Source organism: Limulus polyphemus, unplaced genomic scaffold (genome assembly GCF_000517525.1).
Source record: "Limulus polyphemus unplaced genomic scaffold, Limulus_polyphemus-2.1.2 Scaffold98, whole genome shotgun sequence".
Classification (NCBI taxonomy): domain Eukaryota; kingdom Metazoa; phylum Arthropoda; class Merostomata; order Xiphosura; family Limulidae; genus Limulus; species Limulus polyphemus.
In genome coordinates, this window is record NW_013665708.1 from 201,553 (window position 1) to 224,404 (window position 22,852).

Here is a 22,852-nt window from a genome sequence, read left to right on the forward strand (position 1 = left end):
TAAGTAGTTCGGTAAGGTTGTAGTGATCATATACCAATCTTTGTCCAGTTTAATAGCCATTATAAGTATTTCGGTAAGGTTGTAATAATCACATACCAATTTTTCTCCAGTTTAATAGCCACTATAAGTAGTTCGGTAAGGTTGTAATAATCACATACCAATCTTTGTCCAATTTAATAGCCACTATAAGTAGTTCGGTAAGGTTGTAATAATCACATACCAATTTTTCTCCAGTTTAATAGCCACTATAAGTAGTTCGGTAAGGTTGTAGTGATCATATACCAATCTTTGTCCAGTTTAATAGCCTTTATGATCAACTAAGTCTAAATATTAGTTACTTACTAACCCCCTTTTTTTTTCTTCGCTAGGACTAGATGCTAATTACTGATTACTTTATAGCCCACGTTTCTATTGCTAATATGCTGCAAGTCTTCAAGGAAGTTCTGAGAAAAATTTCTAAAATAAAATTAGGAACAAATTTCTATATATATACGTGTGTATGTGGATTTTTGTTTTAAGCCATAAATTCCTAAATTGAAGTGTAATTTGTTTTCTCCTGCTTTTGTTTGTGTGTTTGTTTGTTTGTAGTTAAGCACAATGCTACACACCACGTTTCTAGCGTTGTAAATCCACAGACATGCCGCTTTACCACTGGTATTTTTTATTCTACAAAAAGACAAAATATATTTTTAGGGTCGGCAGTAAAAAATAGAGATTGTCCGGGAAACCGGAACCATGATATATATATATATTTAAGCCTAACCAGACTTATGTGATCATGTAGACAGACCAGTGCTTGTCAACTAGGTGAATGGTTCACCCAGGGGTTAATGAGATCAAAATCAGGGTGAATGATAATGATGGGGGGAAATGAGTATTATCAATTATACAACAAATTCAAGAGCCAAAAATTCATTAGTTATTATTATATATTCTAGTTGTAGTTTGATAAATACATTTATTTTTGTTGTATTTATTCTAGTTGTAGCTTGATGTATATTTAAGACATAATAAATAATTCTGCATTATAATTTAGTACTTTTTCGTCTTTTTACGAACTGGGGTGAGTGAGCTGTTGTGAAAAACTTATAGGGGTGAATGATATTGGAAAAGGTTGAGAAACAGTAGTTTATACTACTAACCATGGCAACTATCACTACTGAATTTCCTTAAAGTTCGCATACGACGCGATAACTCTGAGGGCTTATAACATAAAAATCGGGTTTCGATACCAACAGTAGGTACAACAAAGATAGCCTTTTGTGTAGCTTTGGGCTTAATAACAAAGAAAAACTTCATATGCAACAAAAATAGACTAGACCTCTATCCGCCCAGTGGCACAGCGGCATGTCTGCGGACTTACACCGCTATAGAAACCGAGTTTCGATACCCATGGTGGGCAGAGCACAGATAGCCCATTGTGCAGCTTTGTGCTTAACTAGACCGCTACATGTTACTCCTTTCTAGAGTGTCAACTGTTTGGACTACCTGTATGTTTTTTTATTTATTAACCGTGAATTTTATTTCTGTTCTCTCCCATTAAATTTACTTAATAAACTTACTCAATCCGTTGTCTACCAAAAAACTAGAGCTCTAATTGGTCGATTATGAACACCCATTACACACACATGTCACTCCTTTCTACAGCATCAACTGTTTGGACTACCTGCATGCTTTTTATTTCTGTTCTTTCTCATTTTGTTTGTTGTTGAGCATAAAATTACACAATGTTCTACCTGTGCAGTGCCCACCACGGGTATCGAAATCCGATTTTTAGCAATTTTAGCTGAGCCACTGGAGGACTGCTCTCTCTATCATATTCAGAAAAGTAAATTAAAGTGCACATATTGAAACCTATATTACCTACACTAATACTTCTGTGCAAAAGGCCGTTTTTATAATAAATAATTACATCGTAGTAAGCCACTAAATATTTCTGAAAAATCTAACCTTCAGACCTACAATGAGGCACTAACAACTTGTTACAACCCAATTAGACAATGTATTAAGCTTCTTAAATACATTTAAATTTATCACTATTTTACACATAGTTGAGTTTATAAAAATTCTATTGTATTTCTTCAGTCTATACATTCACTACTCCAGTAGCATCATGCACCTATCATGAACCACTATAGTGGTTCATAATAGGGAACACAAGGAATTACACAGAACCCTAATAGAATGTTTGGACATAAAGCACCTTAAACAGTAAAGATTCGATTCAAACAACACTTGAAAACCTTTACTATTGACTGCTAAGGCTGTACACATATAAAAATTCACAAAAAAGCACGCATGTTAGACTTACAAGGAAAAGAAAATCCGCTCAAAACTGTCTGTTTGTCATTCTGCTTCTTACCTTTATTATTATCCTCTTGCCAGCTTACAACATAAACGGCTTGGGATATTGCACCCAAACCTTTTGTAGAATACTAAATAAGGTACTGTAGAGGTAGTAGAGGTATTGAAAATCGATTTATTAATTCTATATTTTATATAAACTAAAAACATCATAATTCTAGCGTGAACGATGTTATCATTATCTCTTGAAGTTAGTTTTCTTATAAACATTTCATACAGGGTGAAACATGAATTACCAGCCAGTAATAAATGAACATTAGATGACTGTAATATGTCGATGCTCAAAGCTTTGTACACTATATAATCGGTGTCGTGAGGGAGCCAACCGCTATATTATGTATGAAGTGAAGGAGTAAAAAAAAATCAATACATATAATATTAAATTTCATTACACACATTCGTAAAATAATTACCTTAAAAGACACGAAAGTTTATTTAAAACGATGTCTTAGTCTAGGCATATATTTGCCCATTGCTATGCATTATATATATAGAATTTGGTTACACAGAAACTATAAATATTTACTATATTTTCCAAAAAATCTCCATGACAATCTCCAGCTACAGATTAACATTTCACATCTCGAATTAACGCGATCGCACAGTCAATAGCTACAGTAAATCATCATGAACTGTGTCAGCTAGCTTCTAGCCATGTGTAATGTAAAAGTTAATTACTATATCAAGTACTCCTTTGCCTATAGTTGGGCATGAAAAAAGCCAATAAACAAGATAAATAAAAAAATTGGGAATTTAAAAGTTTGCAAATAGGGATCGTAAAAAGTAAACAAACAAGGCTGGAGAAACTGTAGATATTATTTTTTTTAAAACTACAAATCCCTATTTTGACTCCATCAAATGTAATTCTAGGTAACAGTTCTGAGTCAAAATAGAGATTTGTTGTGGCGTGTTAATAATAACAATCATACAAACACTAAGTGGGATGTCTTTTAGTTTTCATATTATTAAATGTTCATTGCTGCTTCGATCAACTGATCGGTTTCCAGGACACAAATATTTTGAACATATTTAAACAAGTATTTATATATGGATTTATAATTATTAAAACAGTATATGGAAAGCATTTGGGAGTCCGTGCCCACCCGTGGCCTATGGTCATGACGCCACTGCACTTCTCTTCAAGAAAACCTAATCAAAACTAAGGTATACGGGTAAGTTATGTATCATCACATATACGGGTAAGTGATATATATATCCTCAAATATAGGGTAAGTTATATATCCTCACATATCCTATTAGACACAGATCCATTGATCTGTGAATACATATTAGTGCAAAGGATACAAATAAAAACAGTAAACTTTACAGAACATATGCTTTCGTTGTTGTTTTGGCGCAGAGCTGCACAATTAGTTACCTGCGCTCTTTCCTCCGCAGGTAATATAACCCCGGATTTTAGCGTTGTAAGTTCGTAAACTGACCGCTGATCCACCGAAGAACTTATTAGAATAAATCAACAAGATATAAAACGACAGTTTACTTTCTTTTATGTGTATACAAAAATTCTCTGCCGCTGGATACAGGCATAGGATGGATGTAACTTGTGCAGCTGTGGTTATATCTTGATGACATTGAACACTGATTGAGCAATGACTCAAGCGTTTTTAGAAGGAAGAGATTTCTGCTTCAAAAGTGAATTTACGTTCACCTCCCGAAGAAGACAGATCTAATCTCTCTGTATTGATGCACACACGTAATTATAATTTTAAAGAAGTATATAAAGGTATGTTTTATAAATACACATGTATATTTTTTACCTAATTAGTTAATTGTTTAGCTGTTTAAAACGTTTTAGGTAAAAATAAAGATACAACTTTATTAACTAGAGTAATATAGTTGTCATGTCACCTAATCCATCAGGTTTAGATGATACTGCTGAGCTACTAATATCTTTTCAACTAGGTTATGATAATATGTTTGTTAAAATCTGTTGCAAAAGTATAATTTGTTTTGTTTCGTCTCACAGCTGTTCAGCGGTAGGTTTGTATACTTATAATGTAAAAACCAGGGTTCGATTCTGCGTGGTAGACAAAGCGCAGATAGCCCATTATGTAGCTGTGATCTAAAACAATAAAATCAAATTATTTAAAGGTGATTTCAATACTTTATAACCCGAAATAATATCTCTAAAATATTTTTCGTCACAAGATATCGATCGTTTTGATAAACTGAGTAAAATGTTTTGAAACAGCTGCCTTTAACGTAATAGAGCATTTAAATAGAACTTTGTGGATCCAGTTGCTTTAAGATGTTATCGTTCCAAGTTGAATCATGACACCAAATATTGGAAGTCTTGAAATAAAGATACTTTTTGACGGAGAAATTACACTTCATTTCTCTGGTTGATTTAATTTCGGTTGTTGTTTTGTTTCTTTCTCGGATTCTCTGAAAAATGGATTTTATCACTATCTTTGTTTCTTAAATTACAACACTTCTTTTTGTGTGTGTGTGTGTTTTTGTGGTCTTCCAAATTTTTAAATGACGGACTAGCTTCACTAGAGGGAAATCAACTAGTCACCTGCGCCCACCCTCAACTCTTGGGCTACTCTTGTCCGACCGGATAATGGGATTTGAGCGTCATTATTTAAATCATTCACAGCCTCAAAGTACGAAGTGCTGTTTTTTCTGTTGTTGTTTTTCTTTTGCATCATCGGATCGCAAACCATGGATCCTTGGATCTTCAGTCTAGCATGTTAACCACTAGACCACTCCTGCCTGTTGATGGAAAGATCCAATGATAGACAAATAGAAAAGGAGAGAAACGAATGTTTTCACTATGCTCTCGTGGAGGATTTTGTTTTGTTTGTTTGCATGTAGTTAAGCCCAAAGCTACACAATGAGCTCTGGCCACAGCGAGTATCGAAACCACAATTTTAGTGTTGTAAGCTGTGAGGCATGCCGCTGAACCATCGAGGGGCCGTATGGGAGAGAAAACGAGTGGTAAACGTATAGAAAAAATAATCTGCAACACAGATGCAAAAAAATAAAGATCGGTTGGAAGATAGACTGGCAAAAATTAGATTAAACATTTTTTGTAAAGATTAACTAACATATGTATTTATACTGCCGTAATGTTTGTATTAAAATTTTATAGCACTTTCTGAGCACCTAACGTAAGAACTATATGGCTGTTGTCTGGTATTTATTTTTGAATCATCATAAGTGTGTAAATTAAAAGTTATTTTCGGTAGTTTTTGTTTCTTACGATCACATCTTCAGCAATAAGTTTAAGTTAGTTTCTACGTGTGCACTTCCCGGGGAAGCTTCGTCTTTCTCAGAGACGTCGTAGGATTCTAAAGCGTTTCTTTTTTTTTCGGTGCGAATTTGAATTTATTCTTTCCTTTTAGGCCCCAGTAGCTCAGCTGAACTTCATCAAACTTACGACGCTAAAATCTGGGTTTCATTACCCGTAGTGGACATATTATCACAAATAGCCCATTGAGTATCTTTGCGCTTAACAACAAACAAAGAAACCTTTTTTAATGTACAATACATAATGAATATATATATATATGTATTGTCGTACCTTATGATTTTTTACTCTAGATGTTTCTCGAAGTTTGTTAAGCTGCAAGGAAGTTTAACATAACGTGGTAAACATAGCCTTAATGTCTGGAACTTTCTCCAAAGTTTAGGAAACAATTTCAGCGATATATATGAAAAACAAGTTAGGCTAGAGTGATGTAGAGAGTTTGTCAATTAACGAGTAATCAACGCAAGATTTATTCAGTTTATCTGTGTTACTGTTAGTCAGTTCAATTGTTTAAACTCAATTCTTTAAAACTGAGTTTGTGTCTTGGCGAAGAAATTAAGATACGAAATTAGCAAGTGAAATTTCTGTTAGTCCTAGTCTATTTGTGATTGGAGGGATACATATCTGTTCATAATTCACCTTTCTTATACACACGCGCACACATAAATCTGCACGTGTTATGACGAGAGCTCGTTAGTGAATAAGTTATGTTAAAATAAACATTCATGCAAGTTTTAACAATAAACCGGTTATTAGCTACTCATTACTTAATTGAAGCTTATGTGTACGTCACAGTTATACAAAATGTTAAATCTTATTAATAACTGTTTTGCATCTTATTGTGTATTAAGTGGTAGGCATATTGTCATTTGAATCTCTCAGTTTAAGCACAAATCGTACTGTATCGAACTGACTAGAAATGTGTAGGTGTGAACAAACAGCCACGGCCTTCGGAAGCGTATTTATTTGCGTAAATCAAAATATAAATGGTTTTTACTATCGAAACATCTAGTATATTCCACCATCAATAAAATTTCATCCTTAGCTTATAAATCGTTGTTATTAAGGACTTATTCTGGCTGGAATGTGATATTAAATTTAAAGTATACCGCTTCCCTGGTCTGTACGTGTACTGATAAACAGGGCAGCTCGCTGTTGAGTACGTTACGATTGTGCTAAGGATATTGCTACAGAAGGAGAAATACTGTGCAAATTTACACACAAAAATAGCTGTAAAATACCGGCATAACAATGCACAGGTGATTAAAGAATTAACAAATCATACAAAAAAACACAACTAGCTTCAACAGGGGAAACTTACCATTCTCAAGAGACGTAGTAAAACTGTTTTCAGCTTCTTGTATGCTCAGGTTTAAAATGGCCTCAATAGAGATATCTCGAAATGAAAAGTATATACTTAAACATATGTAAAATATAACACGGTGTTATAGTTATCGTTGAAGTCCTATTCATTAACTTTTTGGTCTTTTGACTCCGACCTCCATTCTGGCTTTAGGGTTTTTATTCAAGGCTGTGCGAAATGTCTTATTTAACAACGGTTTTAGTTCTTATTGTGACTTTACAAACAAACGAGCAGAACTATATAGTTTTCTCCAACAGTTTGCGTGGAGAAAGTAATGCTAAACAAATTTTTTTGTTTGTAATTAAGCACAAAGCTACACAATAGGCTATCTGTGCTCTGCCCACCACAGGTATCGAAACCCGGATTCTAGCGTTGTAAGTCCGCAGACATACCGCTGTGCCACTAGGGGGCATGAGTTTGTTTGTTTTGAATTTCGCCGTCCCTAGTTTAGCAGTGTAAGACTAGAGGGAAGGCAGCTAGTCATCACCACCCACCGCCAACTCTTGGGCTACTCTTTTACCAACGAATAGTGGGATTTACCATCACCCCCATGGCTGAAAGGGCGAACATGTTTAGTGGGACGGGGATTCGAACTCGCGACCCGCAGATTGCGAGTCGAGCGCCCTAACCACCTGGCCATGCCGGGCCGAGGGCATGAGAAGAACTATGTAGTTTTATCCAACTGTTTGCGTGGAGAAAGTAATGCTAAATTTAAACTAATAACAGACTAAATGTTTTTTGCTTTTTCGGTAAAAAAATCTATCAAGTCAAAATAAATAAATAAAATAACTCTGATAATTGTTGTTCAAAATGCCTTTGAAGACCGTAGTGAAGAGTGGAAAGATTTTGTCGAGTGTACGTGTGTCGCTGTAATCATTATATTAACATTAAATATATTCATATTTAACAACTATTTGTGTAGTAGCTGGACAGTAAAAAGTTATGAACTATGAAACATGTTTGCTTATTTCAAAAGTATCTTATAACAAAGGGAAGTCCCCAGTGGCACAGCGGTATGTCTGCGGACTTACAACGCTAGAATTCGGGTTTCGATACCCGTGGTGGGCAGAGCACTGATAACCCATTGTGTAGCTTTGTGCTTAATTACAAACAAAGGGAACAATACCTAAGAGCTAAATCTAGGTGCAAAGTTGAACTTCAAAGCCGTTTTCTTTATGAAAGAGTTTACAATTTTGTATCTGTGTAACAAAAATCAACACAAAAATAATTTGACGTAGTTTAGCCACTTCTCTGTTAAAATGACTAGATGAATTAGGTAGAACAAATATCAAACAAAGCCACTATAGTCATTTCTGTTTACATGTTTTGCTTATTGTGCATAAAATATGCATGCTTATTACTCTTCTCCGTAATTAAAAATGTTTTGTTTTATCTTGAATATTATGTACCTCTAGAACAGGTCTACAAATTTTCATTTACCAGCTTTGTATACTTTTGATTCTAAAGCCACATAGAGTTTTCCGGAAAATTTCTAAAGTTTTAGTAGCTCCAATCTTTGTCCAGTGATAAAAAATAATGCAAGTATTAATTTTTTGTTAGTATGAATTGGAGAGGAAAGGTCAGTGTGCATACTTTGCAAAGTTTGATTATGAAATATTTAATATTTGCTTTAAAATGGTTTCAAGACAACCTGTACTTCGATATTATTCGCCGCTGAAGGAAACAACTCTAACAAGCAGTAAGTATGCCAAGTGTGGTAGCGAACGTTGGACTGAGCAAAGCGAGCACCTAGTGGTCATAGCCAGCTGATCACTCGCAAATTTTAAAATATATACTAATCCTAAAGGTAGCAGCATGAGATAATCAATTCAGTTTTCGTCTACGAAGCTGGGACAGTTACCTTCGTCTTTATAAGTTGAAAATAAATATTTATTCTTGAAAGCATGCCACATCAGCGATGAATGAAAAAAAAAATAACATCAATTAATAAAAATACAAAATAACCTCCTCCCCCTCACCCGGTCACCAGAGTTCATTTCGCATAGCTCAGCTCAGAACTAGAGTGTCATCCGGTGCCACTGCTGCTTCCGGTTCTTTCTCGCACATTGTCAACTTTAAAGATAAACACACTTTCAATCACATATAATCTACTTGATAATGTGTATAATATCGGCAATATCCTGACCTGCATATTACTTCCCTGTAGGAGTTTTTTCCCTTTAAAGGTCTAGTTAAATAATGGTTACCGTGTAAGTGTCTTGGCTTGATGTTACACACTAAAATGCGCGAAATGCCTTGTTTTAAGAGATATCATATACTGTTGGAACTAAAGCAGAAATTCTGATTTTTTTTTCTTAGCTCACGTGTTTTTGGAGGGATTGAATATACTGTTCACCATGGATTTGTTCTTATTTCCAAGTGGTGATGTTGATGTGTTATGTAGAATAGAACCATTCTATTCTTATATATTAGTCATACTTAGTTGTGACTCTCTAACAGCTAAAATAGGGCTTGTATTCTAAACAACTTGTTTCAGATTTTCGCGCATGGGCTATTTACGTTAACTGTCCTTAATTTTAAACCGTAATTACTGTCAAACATCTCTCCTGTTCTACAAAATTATTATTGTAAAACCCCAGCCCTTTGTGTGTATTGTATTGTTTGTAATTAAGCACAAAGCTACACAATGGGCTGTCTGTGCTCTGCCCACCACGGGTATCGAAACCAGGATTTTAGCGTTGTAAGTCCGCAGATATATCGCTGTGCCACTGGGAGGCACCTTTGTGTATGACAGTTACTTTGTTATTACGTTCAGCCAATAACTAATATAACTGTGATAAAATTAACTCTGGAATCAGATTTATAAAAATAATATAAAAATCCGCAAAGAATGCACGACATATTTTTGGTTCTTTTTTGTTTTATGGTTTTTTTTATCTATCCATCAGCAACAAAAACAAACAGTTATACTGTCTATTAGTTATACTTAGACGTAAATCTTGAATATCTTATTTAGTTTTGAAAAACGAAACGGCGTATAAGCTGTACATGGGACTTTCAACAGAAACAACATCTTTCTTGACTCGTGGGCTGAACGGTCAGCCTTAAAGCTAATTTAGAACTGTTAATCGTGGGAGAGTAACAAAAATTGTAACAACTGAAAGTGCAAAGCATTTTTTCAGCAACATATTGCGTCTCGAACCTCGAACCTGCCTATATACAGCACGTTAACTATTTAAAAGAAGCATGGTCAATGTTTATTCAGAAGGTGAAGATATCTAAATCATTGTTCGTAGGTATGTGTGTTCCCGCCTATAACTGGCGAACCGCTTGACCCCTTGTCACCAAACCTGGCATGTATCTTCAGGGCTTCCTAGGGAGTGATACAGAGGATCGGTATTTGTACCTGAACCCCCCCCCCTCTATATAACCCCCTAAGGCACCTATGCGTTGAATATATATGTCAGCTAGTATCAAAATAAATGAAAATGAGCTTTGCCTTTTATGCTATTTTTAAAAAATAAATATTTTTTTTACTAAACATACACCTACAGAGCAATTGATATGAGTAGGAAATTAAACATTTTTGCACTGAAGTTGATATGGTGACAGAATAAATATAGAGTTTGAAAATTATGCCAGCTCAGTCGAGCAGAGCAGCTTGTGTAACGGAGTATAGACCCGATAGTGGCTAAATTAACGAAATGGTATTTTTCAATGCAGTATTTTTTCAACACCCATAAAGAACCTTTTTAATTAACTTCATTGTAATCTGAAAAAAACATGCACTCGTACGAAGTGTCAGGTTCAGATAAACTTGTTACGCACTTCTACATATATGAACTTCAAATAAGGGGCTTGCTAAAAACCTCCTTCCCGATCTCGATCGAGAAAAAAATCGTTTAGCGGCATGTTTATTTGTTTTGTTGTTAATCGCAAAGCTACATACACAATGGGCTGTCAATGCTGTGCCAACCGGAAGGTTTAAGCCCCGATTTTTAGCGTTATAAGCTCGTAAACATACCACTGAGTCAACGGAGGGTGCATTTTAGTGGCTAAGACAATCGCACACTCTCACAAGCGTAATTAAAATATCGTGGATTTGTTTGTTTGCTTTTTTTTCTGAAATTTGCGCAAAGTTACATAAAGTATAGCCACACTAGTCGTCCCTAATTTCGAGTTCATAAACTAGTAGGAAGGCAGTTATTCAACAGCATCCACCGCCAACTCTTGAATATCTCTAATGGAATAGTGGAATTTGACTAACATTCTTATAGCGTACCCACGGCTTCAAAGTGCGGAGCGTATGTTTTGCGGCAGCTGGACACGAACCACGGATCTTCATATTCACAGTTCGGCAAAGTAACCACTGGGCCACACCCGGCCAAAATAACGTAGGATTTTGTGTGTAGTTAAGCACAAAGGTACAAAATGGGTTATCTGTGTTCTGTCTACCATGGGTATCGAAACCCGGTTTCCGGTGGTATAAGTCCGCAGACATGCCGCTGTGCCTCTGGGTAGCATAATGTAGTAGGTATTATTAACTTCGCGAAAAAAAGTTAACATTTAATAAGAAAACATTTCATTCTTGTGTACTGTAGTACAATTATATTCATACATATTATAATACCAGTTCTACCTTATAAAGATCTCAGAAACCTGTGGTATTTGTCTATAGTTACTGACTAAAAACAGAACTTACACATAAAACTTATAATGGCTAATAGCAATTGAATAACTAAAGACCTGATACCATGTAACTAATGATTAAGTGTCATCCACCTTTTACCAAACGCACAGCAATCATTTTTGATAATTACAATGAATGGAATAAGCTGCATTGTTAAGAGTTTTCTTAACAAATTTTTCTATTAGGTTTCTTTATATTTTCGTAAAATAATTTTACCACTGAAACTGAATGTTCAATTGTTCTTCTTTGATGAAATTAATAAGTTTTTTTTTGTAGTTTGTAATTAAGCAATACGGGTACCAAAACCCGGTTTTTAGCGTTATAGACCTTCAGACCTGCCGCTATGCCACTGAGGGGTAAATTAATAAGTACCTTTAATACAAGTCTTCATTAACAAGTCTTGTTTTATTAATACATGGATATAATTAGTTGATTTCTAAAGGTATTCAAACTTTTGATTCTGCAATTAATGCAAGCATGCAAAGTTAAAATATAAGGACTGTAAGAAAAAGACCAGTCCAACTTCACATAAATGAATTTCCATCTCTGCAAAACATTTAGGACTAATGTAGAATAGTTTCTAATTCTACTGTCTGAGTAATCTAAAGGAAATATAGAAAATTGACAAAGTCCACATTTTTTACTCAATGACCTTAGAGGGCAAAGATCGACTTGACTTTCTAAAAGAACTGATACCCTGATTTATTTCATTTTTTAATAATGAATCATAGAAATGTCAAAATACTGTTATTCAACTTTTCAAACTGATCTAATTTCGTCTTTAGCAACGATCTGAAAGAAAAGTATGATAAATCTTATCAACTACCACAACGTTTCAGTGACTTATAATATATACAATTGTTAATACTACCACAACGTTTCAGTGACTTATAATATATACAATTTTTAATACTACCTTTTTTTTTAATTTGACTGAGCCCAAAACATTACGTAGATAAGAAATATGAGATACTAATAGAAAATGGTTTAAATGTTAATATATCCTTAGAATCATATTGTTTGTTAATTAATTATATATATACATGTATACATATACACACAGTAATGAGAGAGGTGTGCGTCAAAAGAATCCTAATCACTGTGGTTCTCTTCCAATGAAAGCGAAGTCATCCAGCCGTTTCCATGGTTCAATTCTTTAAGGACTTAGACATTAGTGAATAAATTCTTGGTAGCTGTATGCCTTATGTAATGATAAAAATGATTACCCAAAACACAAATCTCGAATATTTCGCGAGAAAAAGAAGATTTAACAGAAATGAAAGAAGCCTTGAACAGTAGCATTACTTTCTAACGCATCTCCACGTTCTTTTAAAAGTAAGATTAGACTTACACGTGGTCATACATTTAGTTGTTGTTTTTTTCCACATTGTTCCCTGGTGGGGTTTTATCAACCAGTGCTTCTATCCTATCTAATTCTTTTAAAAGCCGTGACACTCACAAAAGCAAGGATCAAGAGCTACAAGTACTTTGAAAGCGGCATCCTTCTCACCCGAGGGCTTCATCAAACATGGTGTTTCGTGGAAAACCCATAGTTTTGTTGAACTATCCGATATTACATAGCATATAGTGTCTAGTCTCAGAATTTACTCAAAAAGATGAGTTGGAGGTTGTTTGATAAAGGCAGAAAAACATAACGCAAAAGAAAAGATGGTGTAATAATTTACTTAAAAACAACGCACAAATTATTCAGGATAGAAATTACACTTTAACTGAATAGATTTTCTTTTAACAAATGCAGAGTTATACTGATGTTAAACTGTTCAACTTGAAGCCAACAGCTAGTGTTCGTCTGATCCACAAGATAAACTCTATTCTTTCTTTAAAATTACTTTCATTAATGGTAGTAGTTAAAATGTTTAATACATTTATTTTTATTGTTTTTAATTTTAATTACTGTTATAGATTATTCTGCTTGTTAGTTTAGTTATGGACTTAGAACTAACCTAAGCCTCCTAAGTTGGCCGAACTCTTAGGCTACTCTTTTACCAACAAATAGTGGGATTTACCGCACATTATAACGACCGCACGGCTGAAAGGGCGAGCATATTCAGCAAAGAGGATTTGAATTGCGACCCCCCAGGTTGCGAGTCGAGCGCCCTAACCACCAGGCCATGCTAACAGACAGGATACCTAATTAATTAAACTTTGCATTCTAATATTTATAAATAGGAACAAAAGAACAGTATATTTAATGAGCTATATTCATTACCACGTAGATTTTTATTTTTGACCTAAGCCTGCTTTGATCGGAAGTTAATATTAAATAGACTTGCCAGTTGGCTATCGTATTTATATATATATTTATTTTAAAAGGCATAACAGTAGTTATACTCCTATTACAGGAAGCTAGAGACATTTATAACTGCCAGTGTGACTATTTATTATTCACTCAGAAAAATATAACGTATTAATTGATTCTATATTGCATATCAGTCTTAATTAAAATCTACCAGTTCTAGTAGTCGCGTTATTGATATTTCTGTGTAGTATTATTAAAACTTATGTATTTTTTAATGCACATGACCCATTGGCTTAAAGACTGTTCTATTGGAAAAGACTTATGTATTTTAGTCAAACAATTGTGATTTCTACGATGATTTTTCTTTTAATCAGTTTGTCAAAGTTCCTCTGTTTATCCTGAATTGCCACCCAGTGGCACAGCGGTATGTCTGCTGACTTACTACGCTAGAAACCGGGCTTCGATACCCGTGATGGGCAGAGCACAGATAGCCCATTGTGTAGCTTTGGCTTATTTAGAAGCAAAAAAACAAAATTGTCCAGAATTTTTATATCAAGCAAGCCTTTCGGAAATTACATTTGTTCCAAGTCTTCAAATACACAAGATTATATCGTGTTGGCAACAAGTTTCATATAGATTTGTACTCTCTTGTCTCTTACATAATCATTCAATCAGATTTCAAAATGTTGCATTAAACATGATTTAGAATTACGTTTATACGGCCGTGCACGGCCTACATAAGTATAACTTTTTAAAAGTTATGGTTAAAGATTTATGCTGAGCATTATACTTTCAAGACATAGATCTTATGGCTTTGCATTTTGTGCATAATCTATTTTTTCACATTTTACATGCAAAAGCGACAAACGAAAAGTAACTTCCTGACCGGGACTTGAACCCTGAACCCCTACCTAACAAGAACAGTGCTCTTCCACTCAGCGGCTTGATATGGCCTGGTGGTTAAAGCGCTCGATTCGCAATCTGGGGGTCGTGGATTCGAATACCCCTCACTGAACATGCTCAAACTTTCATCCGTGGGAACGTTATAACATGACGGTCAATACTACTATTCGTTGGTAAAAGAGTAGACCAAGAGTTGGCGGTGGGTGGTGTTGAATATCTGTCTTCCTTCTAGTTTGTCACTGCTAAATTAGGGACTGCTAGCGCTGATAACCTTCGTGTAGCTTTGCGCAAAATTCAAAACAAATCCAACTACCATTCATCTATCCAAGAATAGGAGTTATCTCATTTTACTGGTCCCTAACTGGTTTATTTCAGAATAATTTTTCTTTCTTGAATACTGAAACTGAGAAGATACGATTACTATACGTAAGGAACGCGCATTTCTTAATAAGGCTTAACGAATTATCATGTGCCTAAAGAAATATAAATTGTAATACTTATCTTAGGGAAAACAAGAAGTTAAATAACACAGGAAAACGCATATCTGGAGACAAACTTACGCAAGAAGGGTTAGGATTTTTGAAACAACAATTATATTTTTGAAATTTTCATTGCAATTATTTTAATGCCCGTAATATTTTCTACGATGTGTTTTTTTTTTAAATCTGTTAGAATATTTTATCCCTTATAATTGATTCGCAAGTGAAGGCCAGTTACTTAAGAGCATAGTAAATATGATCGCTAAAGGTGAGCCATAAAGGTCTGAAGAATAGAAAATATTACTGTCGTCAAACCGTTAATAAAACATCAATTAAATATAAGCTGCATGATATGTTTAACGTATATATCATCATGGAAAGAATACTAATGATGCTTATACACGATGTACATAATTAAAATACTCAAATGATCCCCATTTTATTAGTATACAATTTAAAAACTCCATTCCGAGATAATATACTCTATTCAACGGTCATAATATACATTTTTAAAATGTCACATGTTTTGAGGAAATGTGTCACATAAAGTTTGCTAGAAAAAACTATTCCACGCAAAACGCACATCGATTTTTACGATATAATCACTCAGTGGTGTGAAATACTAATTTTAATTAGTCGTCCCTTTCAGATTTTCGTTTATAAGTAAGACAAAAAAGAAACTTTTTACGATACAAATTATTATAATAATATTCATAAAATCACGTATTCTTCTTGAGAGATTACTATGAAAATAGATGAAACATTATTATTTACTGAAGCAGTAAATGACATCAAATTCAACGATTTAAGATAAAAAAAATCATGTGTACCGTGTCGTATATTAATTGCACCCTTGTCCATCTCTAATAAGCGTCACGCGGTTTTTATTAGTATTTGGAACTCGCCTTTAATTTAGATCCATTTTAATCAACAAGACACATCGATATAGTATCAATCACAATCTACTCAAAACCAAAACTTATAAATAATCAACGTTTATTTTCCTGTTGTAACCTCAAGGAAAATAAACACCGTAGCCTCTTACGCCTCAGTGTACGATGTGATTTTCGATCGATACATATCTACGCCGTAGTACGCTTACTTAATATATGAAATATTTACATCAAAACACTATCCAGCTCTCTACTACAGTCGGTTTCTTTCTTGCATTTTCTTAATTAGTATGATATATTCGCTTCCGGTTATACATTAACGTTCGGTACTTTACTGACATTTAGTTAAAAAGCGTTAATCCTAAAACTGCCTACGAAGCCGCATTACTTCTCATTAGCTTTATACTATAAAATCAAGAGCAATAATGACAATTAGAAAGAAAAGTCCTCAGGCTAAAGCTAAGAAACACTAATTGTCTGTAGTCATAACAAGTTTAGTTTAGAACTGTAAACATGCTGTTAATAATAAATTATCAGCTAGTCACGCTTTGCTTCGTACAGATTCAGTGCGTATTATTTAACAAGGGGCGACACAAGTCTTTAAAACATCACATTTCGAGGCTGTCACGAGGCCTTCTTTTCACGTTGTGTTTCATGACCTATTTACCAACAGCCTTTCTCACGCTCTGACTGCTCCTGAAAACCTCCGCAGTCTGACGGTTAAAGGGTCATGAATCCGATTCACAAAATAGAAAACATTTAATGTAAAGCGCTGATATTATTAAACAATTCTGTCTCGCATCGTCGTTCCCACGACTTGTTTGAGTTTTAATTGTCAAATCTATCTCAACAACATGACACTCATATTAGAATACTTGTTAGAAACGAAATTTTAAAACATTCGTTCTGTCGCCCTGATAAGAACAGAATGTCATTTCTTAGATTTGTAGCTTATGTGTCGGAAATGTTATTACACAGTGTAACAACTTTTATCAAGTATAATGTATATTAACATGATCACATAAAACATGTTCGGTATGATCGTAATGACACCGCGTATCAAAATTATATTGACGTATTTAAGTACAATCGTCGTCACGGGTAATGGCCTGTATGATGACGTAAGTTTAATTATTACTTCATTATCTTTTTATTACTATATAAAAAATACTACTTAATTTGTATCCTAGGTTTTGGTTAATAATCTGCGGCCACCTCTCAGGGAAGTCCTGGGAAGGACTTTCTGTTTTGGTAGGAAGCATGACATCGCTGGGTACATTTTACTTCTAGCATTATGAACCACAACGTTACTATGAACGAAATGGTGTAATGTTCGTATTCAAGGATATTTTCAAGGTAGTCCGAAACACAAATTAAGTTCGTATTTGATGCAGAAACGTTTTGCGTATAAAATGCTATAAAATCCTGTAATTTTACACAGGACCCAGCAGAAAAAAAAACACATCTGTTTTCTGCATTTCTCTCACTGTTGGATTCCCATAAACCCGTATTTCACGTTCATTCGCGTAGATTGTTTGTAACAAGACAGACCCGTCAGTCCAATCATATATTCCACATTAAAATATATATCAAGAAAAAAAACTATATATGTATACATAAATGTGAAGTGAGAAAGACATGTATCTGGAAATCATCATAGTCCTAAAACATTTTCCGATATAAACTGAACGTTATAAAGTTTGATTTCTTGTACTAATAATAATAAAAGAGTACATTCAAAACTTTAAAGTAATTCAACTATTATTTTGTAAACGAGACAGAAGTGAAACTATAGTTGAAAGCATGATGGTTATGTATTTTTTACCTTTTCAAGATTATTGTCTTGCATTACTAACTGAATACTTTACGGTATTGTGGACAGCGGTTCCCACCTTTTTTTATGCCACAATCCCCCAGTCAGAACGTTGAGTCAGCGGCATATAATTTGTTTTAAAAACAACAACTTCGGAGTGGTTTATGTTAATAAAAAAAGCTGTTATTGCTAGTTTTTAGTGCAAAGCTACACAATTAGCTGCCTTCACTCTGTCCAACGCGTGGACCCGAACCCTGGATTTTAGCGTTTCTTAGTCCTGATACTTACCGCTGGCCCATCGCGAGACAATAAAAAGGTAAATTAAAAGAAATGATTCAATGGTGAGAGAACTATATGCAAACATCGAGTGGTGGATAGTGGAATATGCTGGTAACTCACCGAGACTGCCTTCCTATTGTCCCCCGGTGGGACAGGGGTGGACAACAGCGGATAACCCAATGTGGCTTTGCTCTAAAACAAACAAACAAACCAACCTTCCAATTTTGAGGTGTGGGTTTATTGACTTTTTAATGTTTAAGGTTTTCGCGAATCCTAAGTTGGAAACGACTGGCTTAGCCAACAATATTTTGGAACAGGGAATTATTACTTGATTCGCCCGGCATGGCCAGGTGGTTAAGGCAATCTGAGGGTCGCGGGTTCGAATCCCTGTCACACCAAACATGCTCGCCCTTTCAGCTGTGGGGGCGTTATAATGTGACTGTCAATCCCACTATTCGTTGGTAAAAGAGTAGCCCAAGAGTTGGCGATGGGTGGTGATGACTAGCTGCCTTCCCTCTAGTCTTACACTGCTAAATTAGGGACGGCTAGCGCAGATAGGCCTCGTGTAGCTTTGCGCGAAATTCAAAACAAACAAACTACCATAATTTAGACAAGTACAAGTTAAATTTTATGGAGTGAAATTTACTATTGTACAATAATATATATCTATGAACTGAACTTGTCGAAATGATGATAATTATGAACTTTCGTTAAAGTTAAGAAATAGTTAATTAGGTTCAAATATTCAATAACAGGCTTATAAGTATAGATAATATTTTGAAAAATAGTCCTGTATAAAATTTAATTAAATAGTACGGTAGCAAGTTTTAGTTGAACTGAAAAGTCAATGTGTAAATGAGAATTAACCACATATCTTTTCGTTTTAAAATCTAAACCTTTGTACATTAAAATGATTACTAAAGACCACTGTTAATTCAAACACCGTACAGAGTAACTAATATTTCTTATAAAAGCAGAATAATGTTTTAAAAGTATTAGACACTACGCGTATTTCATATTTTGCGTGCCATGGACTTATATAGCATTTATTTCAATTTGACTTGTTTGTTTTAGCAAAAAGCCACACACTGGGCTAACTGCGCTCTGTACACCGCGGGTAATCAAGCCGTGGAATTTAGTCTGTAAACTCGCCAGAAATGAAATAGAACATCGAAAAATCTTTTAAATTATTTGACCAACTGAGGTTATGTAAATTGAATAATAAAAAAAAAAGAGTAACGACTTTTATTCTTTATTAGATATTCATCAGATCGAATCCTTTGAGAATTTGTGTTGTCCTCAGATACACACCATCTTATCAGATAAGCTGATTTTAGAGAATAGCACTTATGAAGGAAAACTTTTGCTATACACTAGTATTCTCACATTTTTATTTATCTCTTAGAGTCAATTATGTCTAAATTTAAAGAAGAACAGTCAGGGACATAGAAATAGATAACAGAAGCATCCAACCATTTTTGACACGCGAGTCATCGCCGTTCCTTTTCTACTACAAAGGATCAAATCGCCGAATCTGTCTTTAAGCACGAGTTCTTGAAATTGAAAATAGCCCCCCCCCCAGTGCCACAGCGGTATGTCTGCGGACTTTCAACGCTAGAAACCGGGTTTCGATACCCGTTGTGGGCAGAGCACAGATAGCCCATTGTGTAGCTTTGTGCATAAATTCAAACAAACAAAAATTGAAAATAGTAGTCCTTTATTACACGAACCATCAAAAAAGTATTGTCTTGTAGAATCACGTGATCATGATTTAACAGGATCAGGCGTGGCTTAAGATTATTATCGTGTTCGGACTTTGAATCCGAGGAATCATCCCGTTGTCACAAAAACTCGCTCCGCATTTGAGGGGCTACGGATGCACTATAAAAGTGACGATCAAATCACACTGTTCGATTAGAGTACCCAAGATTTAACAGTGGATGCTGTTGATTGGCTGTCTTCTCTCTAGTCTAGAAACAGCCATCGTGGATAGCCTTTTGTATAGTCTTGCGAGAAAATTCTAACACAAACAAGCAAACACCGAGCTGAAAAGTTTCGTCTATAGTTATTTTATAGCAGCCTTTAATTGACTGGCTTAGGGTTATTACGAAGACTTGATTAGCAGAAGAGCTCATGGTTTCTAGCAGATGAGAACCTTAGCATACCATATTATTAATAGCACGTTAAACACTAACTGCTTGAATATTTAAATAATCAAAATTAAACAACAGATTATCAGAATGTACTTTCATCAGTGGTGTAATTGTAGACATTTATAACGAACTAAATTACAATTACTATCACAATATCAATGTCATCATTTTTCGTGTAATTTCAAAGTAGTATTTCTATTTTTGTAATCGGATTAAGTTTCGAAAATCAAACATACCTCGCAGTTTATGATAACGAGTTTTCAGACTTAGGTGCCAATAAGTATTTATGGGCATTTTAAGTATAAAAAAGTGACAGAGTCTGTTGATTCCATTAAAATGCTACCTTATAGAGTTACATATACACTAACTTGGAACATATAACATGAATACCACAAAGTACACTTATGCAATTTTTAAGTTAATTGTTTTTAATTAAGCACAAAGCTACACAATGGACTATCTGTGCTCTGCCCACCACGGGTATCGAAACCCGGATTCTAGCGTTGTAAGTCCGCAGACATACCACTGTGCCACTGGGGGGCTTTTAAGTTAATATATATATATATATATATACTCATCTCCATACTCTGTTTTGAGAAACCAACAGATAAAAGTTTCTTAAGATAGAATTATATAATGAGTGGATAAACTTGTTTGTTAAGTACAAAGCTACACATTCGGCTATCCGTTCTGTGCCCACCACGGGTATCGAAAAGCGGTTTTTAGCGCTATAAGCCTTCAGGCTTACCGCTAAGCCTCTGGGGTCAAGTGGATAAAATAAAAATGTTTAGGTGAAAGGGGAGAATACAATACAAATACTATTTGTGTCCATTTGAAGAACGACCTATGTTGTTTTAAAATATACTGCATATATATATATATATCACTTGTGAAAAATCTCGTGAAAATAAAATGTGCTATTATAACACATTCAAGCTGAAGCAAGTCCCCATATAAAGCTAGGGAGGGAACCACAAGAAGTGGCTACAGTTTGAACTGATGACCACGTAATGATTTTGTCAGTTAGTATCTATGTTTTACTTTAGTGTTATGAAATCAAATGACAATTTTAATCAAATCATGATGTAAAAAAATATAGTTTCATGCAGCCTCGGATTAGACAAGTATTCATTCATGTTAAGTTTGGAAAACTAAGATCAAATGTTGTAATGTATAGAAGCTAAATAAATGCGCTTGAATATTTTCAGCATCTTTGAGAGATTTCGTTGCAATTAAAAATCAAAATATGCTTATTATTGCAGCTTTACTAAACACAACTACTGAAAAAAAAGAGTCAATTTTAAGAAACAATGACTTTAAAATTCTTACCGTGCTAATGCCAATCTGTCCGCGTAGGCAGCGGCAGATTCGAGAACAGCTGCAGCGGAAGGACTTAGGCTCGGGCGCGGCGGAACCGGAGAGACCTTCGCGGGTAATGAGCGCGTTTCTGCACCGCGGGCTGCCATAGTTTGTCGTCGACGCACTACCGAAGAACAAGCCAACACTGACACGGCTGGGTCCGATACAGCTCTCCTTGCTAGAGGAGTCCTTACAGGCTGCTAGGGTTAATCATGACCAGGGGCAGTCTGCGTCATGGCAGGCAGGCAGGGCTGTTAGGCTGGTTGGCCGCCAGCCATTAAAGCCCTATTTTTTTTCTTTCTCTCTCTTTGTTAGCGCCAGTACTCGCCCTGCAGCAAACCAAGGCCGAACCCTGTAAAGTTGGCAGTTAGTTAAGACAGCCTCGGGCTACTGGACGAGGATCGATGGATGCGCGGCAGGCGGTCCTACTTGGCCACAACCGCACGCGCTCAGTATAGCACCTGGATCACCACGTGCTTATAAGAGGTAGAGCCAGCATCTTTTCATGATAGCCCGTTTCTATAAAGTGGCTTTTGTTTCGACTTCGTTACTGTAAGACTACCCGAATCGATACTTGATCATGTGTGGTTCACACTTTTAAATCCAACCCGCCACAACACCCGACTTTGACGATTTATTTCAATCCCGAAAGTATCATTGGCTTAGAATTACCAATCCCGAAAGTATCATTGGCTTAGAATTACCAAGCCAGAAAATATATACCCGACGCCTACTTTTGATGCTTTTTTTAACATCCTAACAAACTTTATTGATGCCCCTGAGGTTAAATACCAGCTCAACCAAACCCAGTTTCTCTGCTGAGCCTGAAAATGCCTGCAGCAAGTCGAGTTAGTGTACCCTCCGTTGCCCCTGGTGACACTGGAGACGACGCAAACACACATACATACAGGAGCACATTCGATTCTGGAATCTTAAGGGCGCCAAGCACAGAAGATTGTGAATTCACACAAAGCTAAAGCCTCGGGCAAAATTTTTCCTTTCAGAATTTCTCTTTTTTCCCGGTTGCATCTCATTACCGGAGAAGCTGATGAAATGAAAAC

The 22,852-nt window shown here is 35.3% G+C and overlaps 1 protein-coding gene across 1 annotated transcript in view; it reads right to left on the reverse strand.

The window, feature by feature from the left end:
* LOC106469609 (BTB/POZ domain-containing protein kctd15-like) overlaps nucleotides 1-22,151 on the reverse strand; it is a 57,743-nt gene extending 35,592 nt beyond the window's left edge. Inside the window, exon 1 of the mRNA XM_022398971.1 lies at nucleotides 21,762-22,151. Coding sequence (XP_022254679.1) covers nucleotides 21,762-21,898 — 137 coding nt within the window. The 5' untranslated portion in view covers nucleotides 21,899-22,151. The remainder of the gene's footprint in view (nucleotides 1-21,761) is intronic.
* Nucleotides 22,152-22,852: the final 701 nt, after the last annotated feature.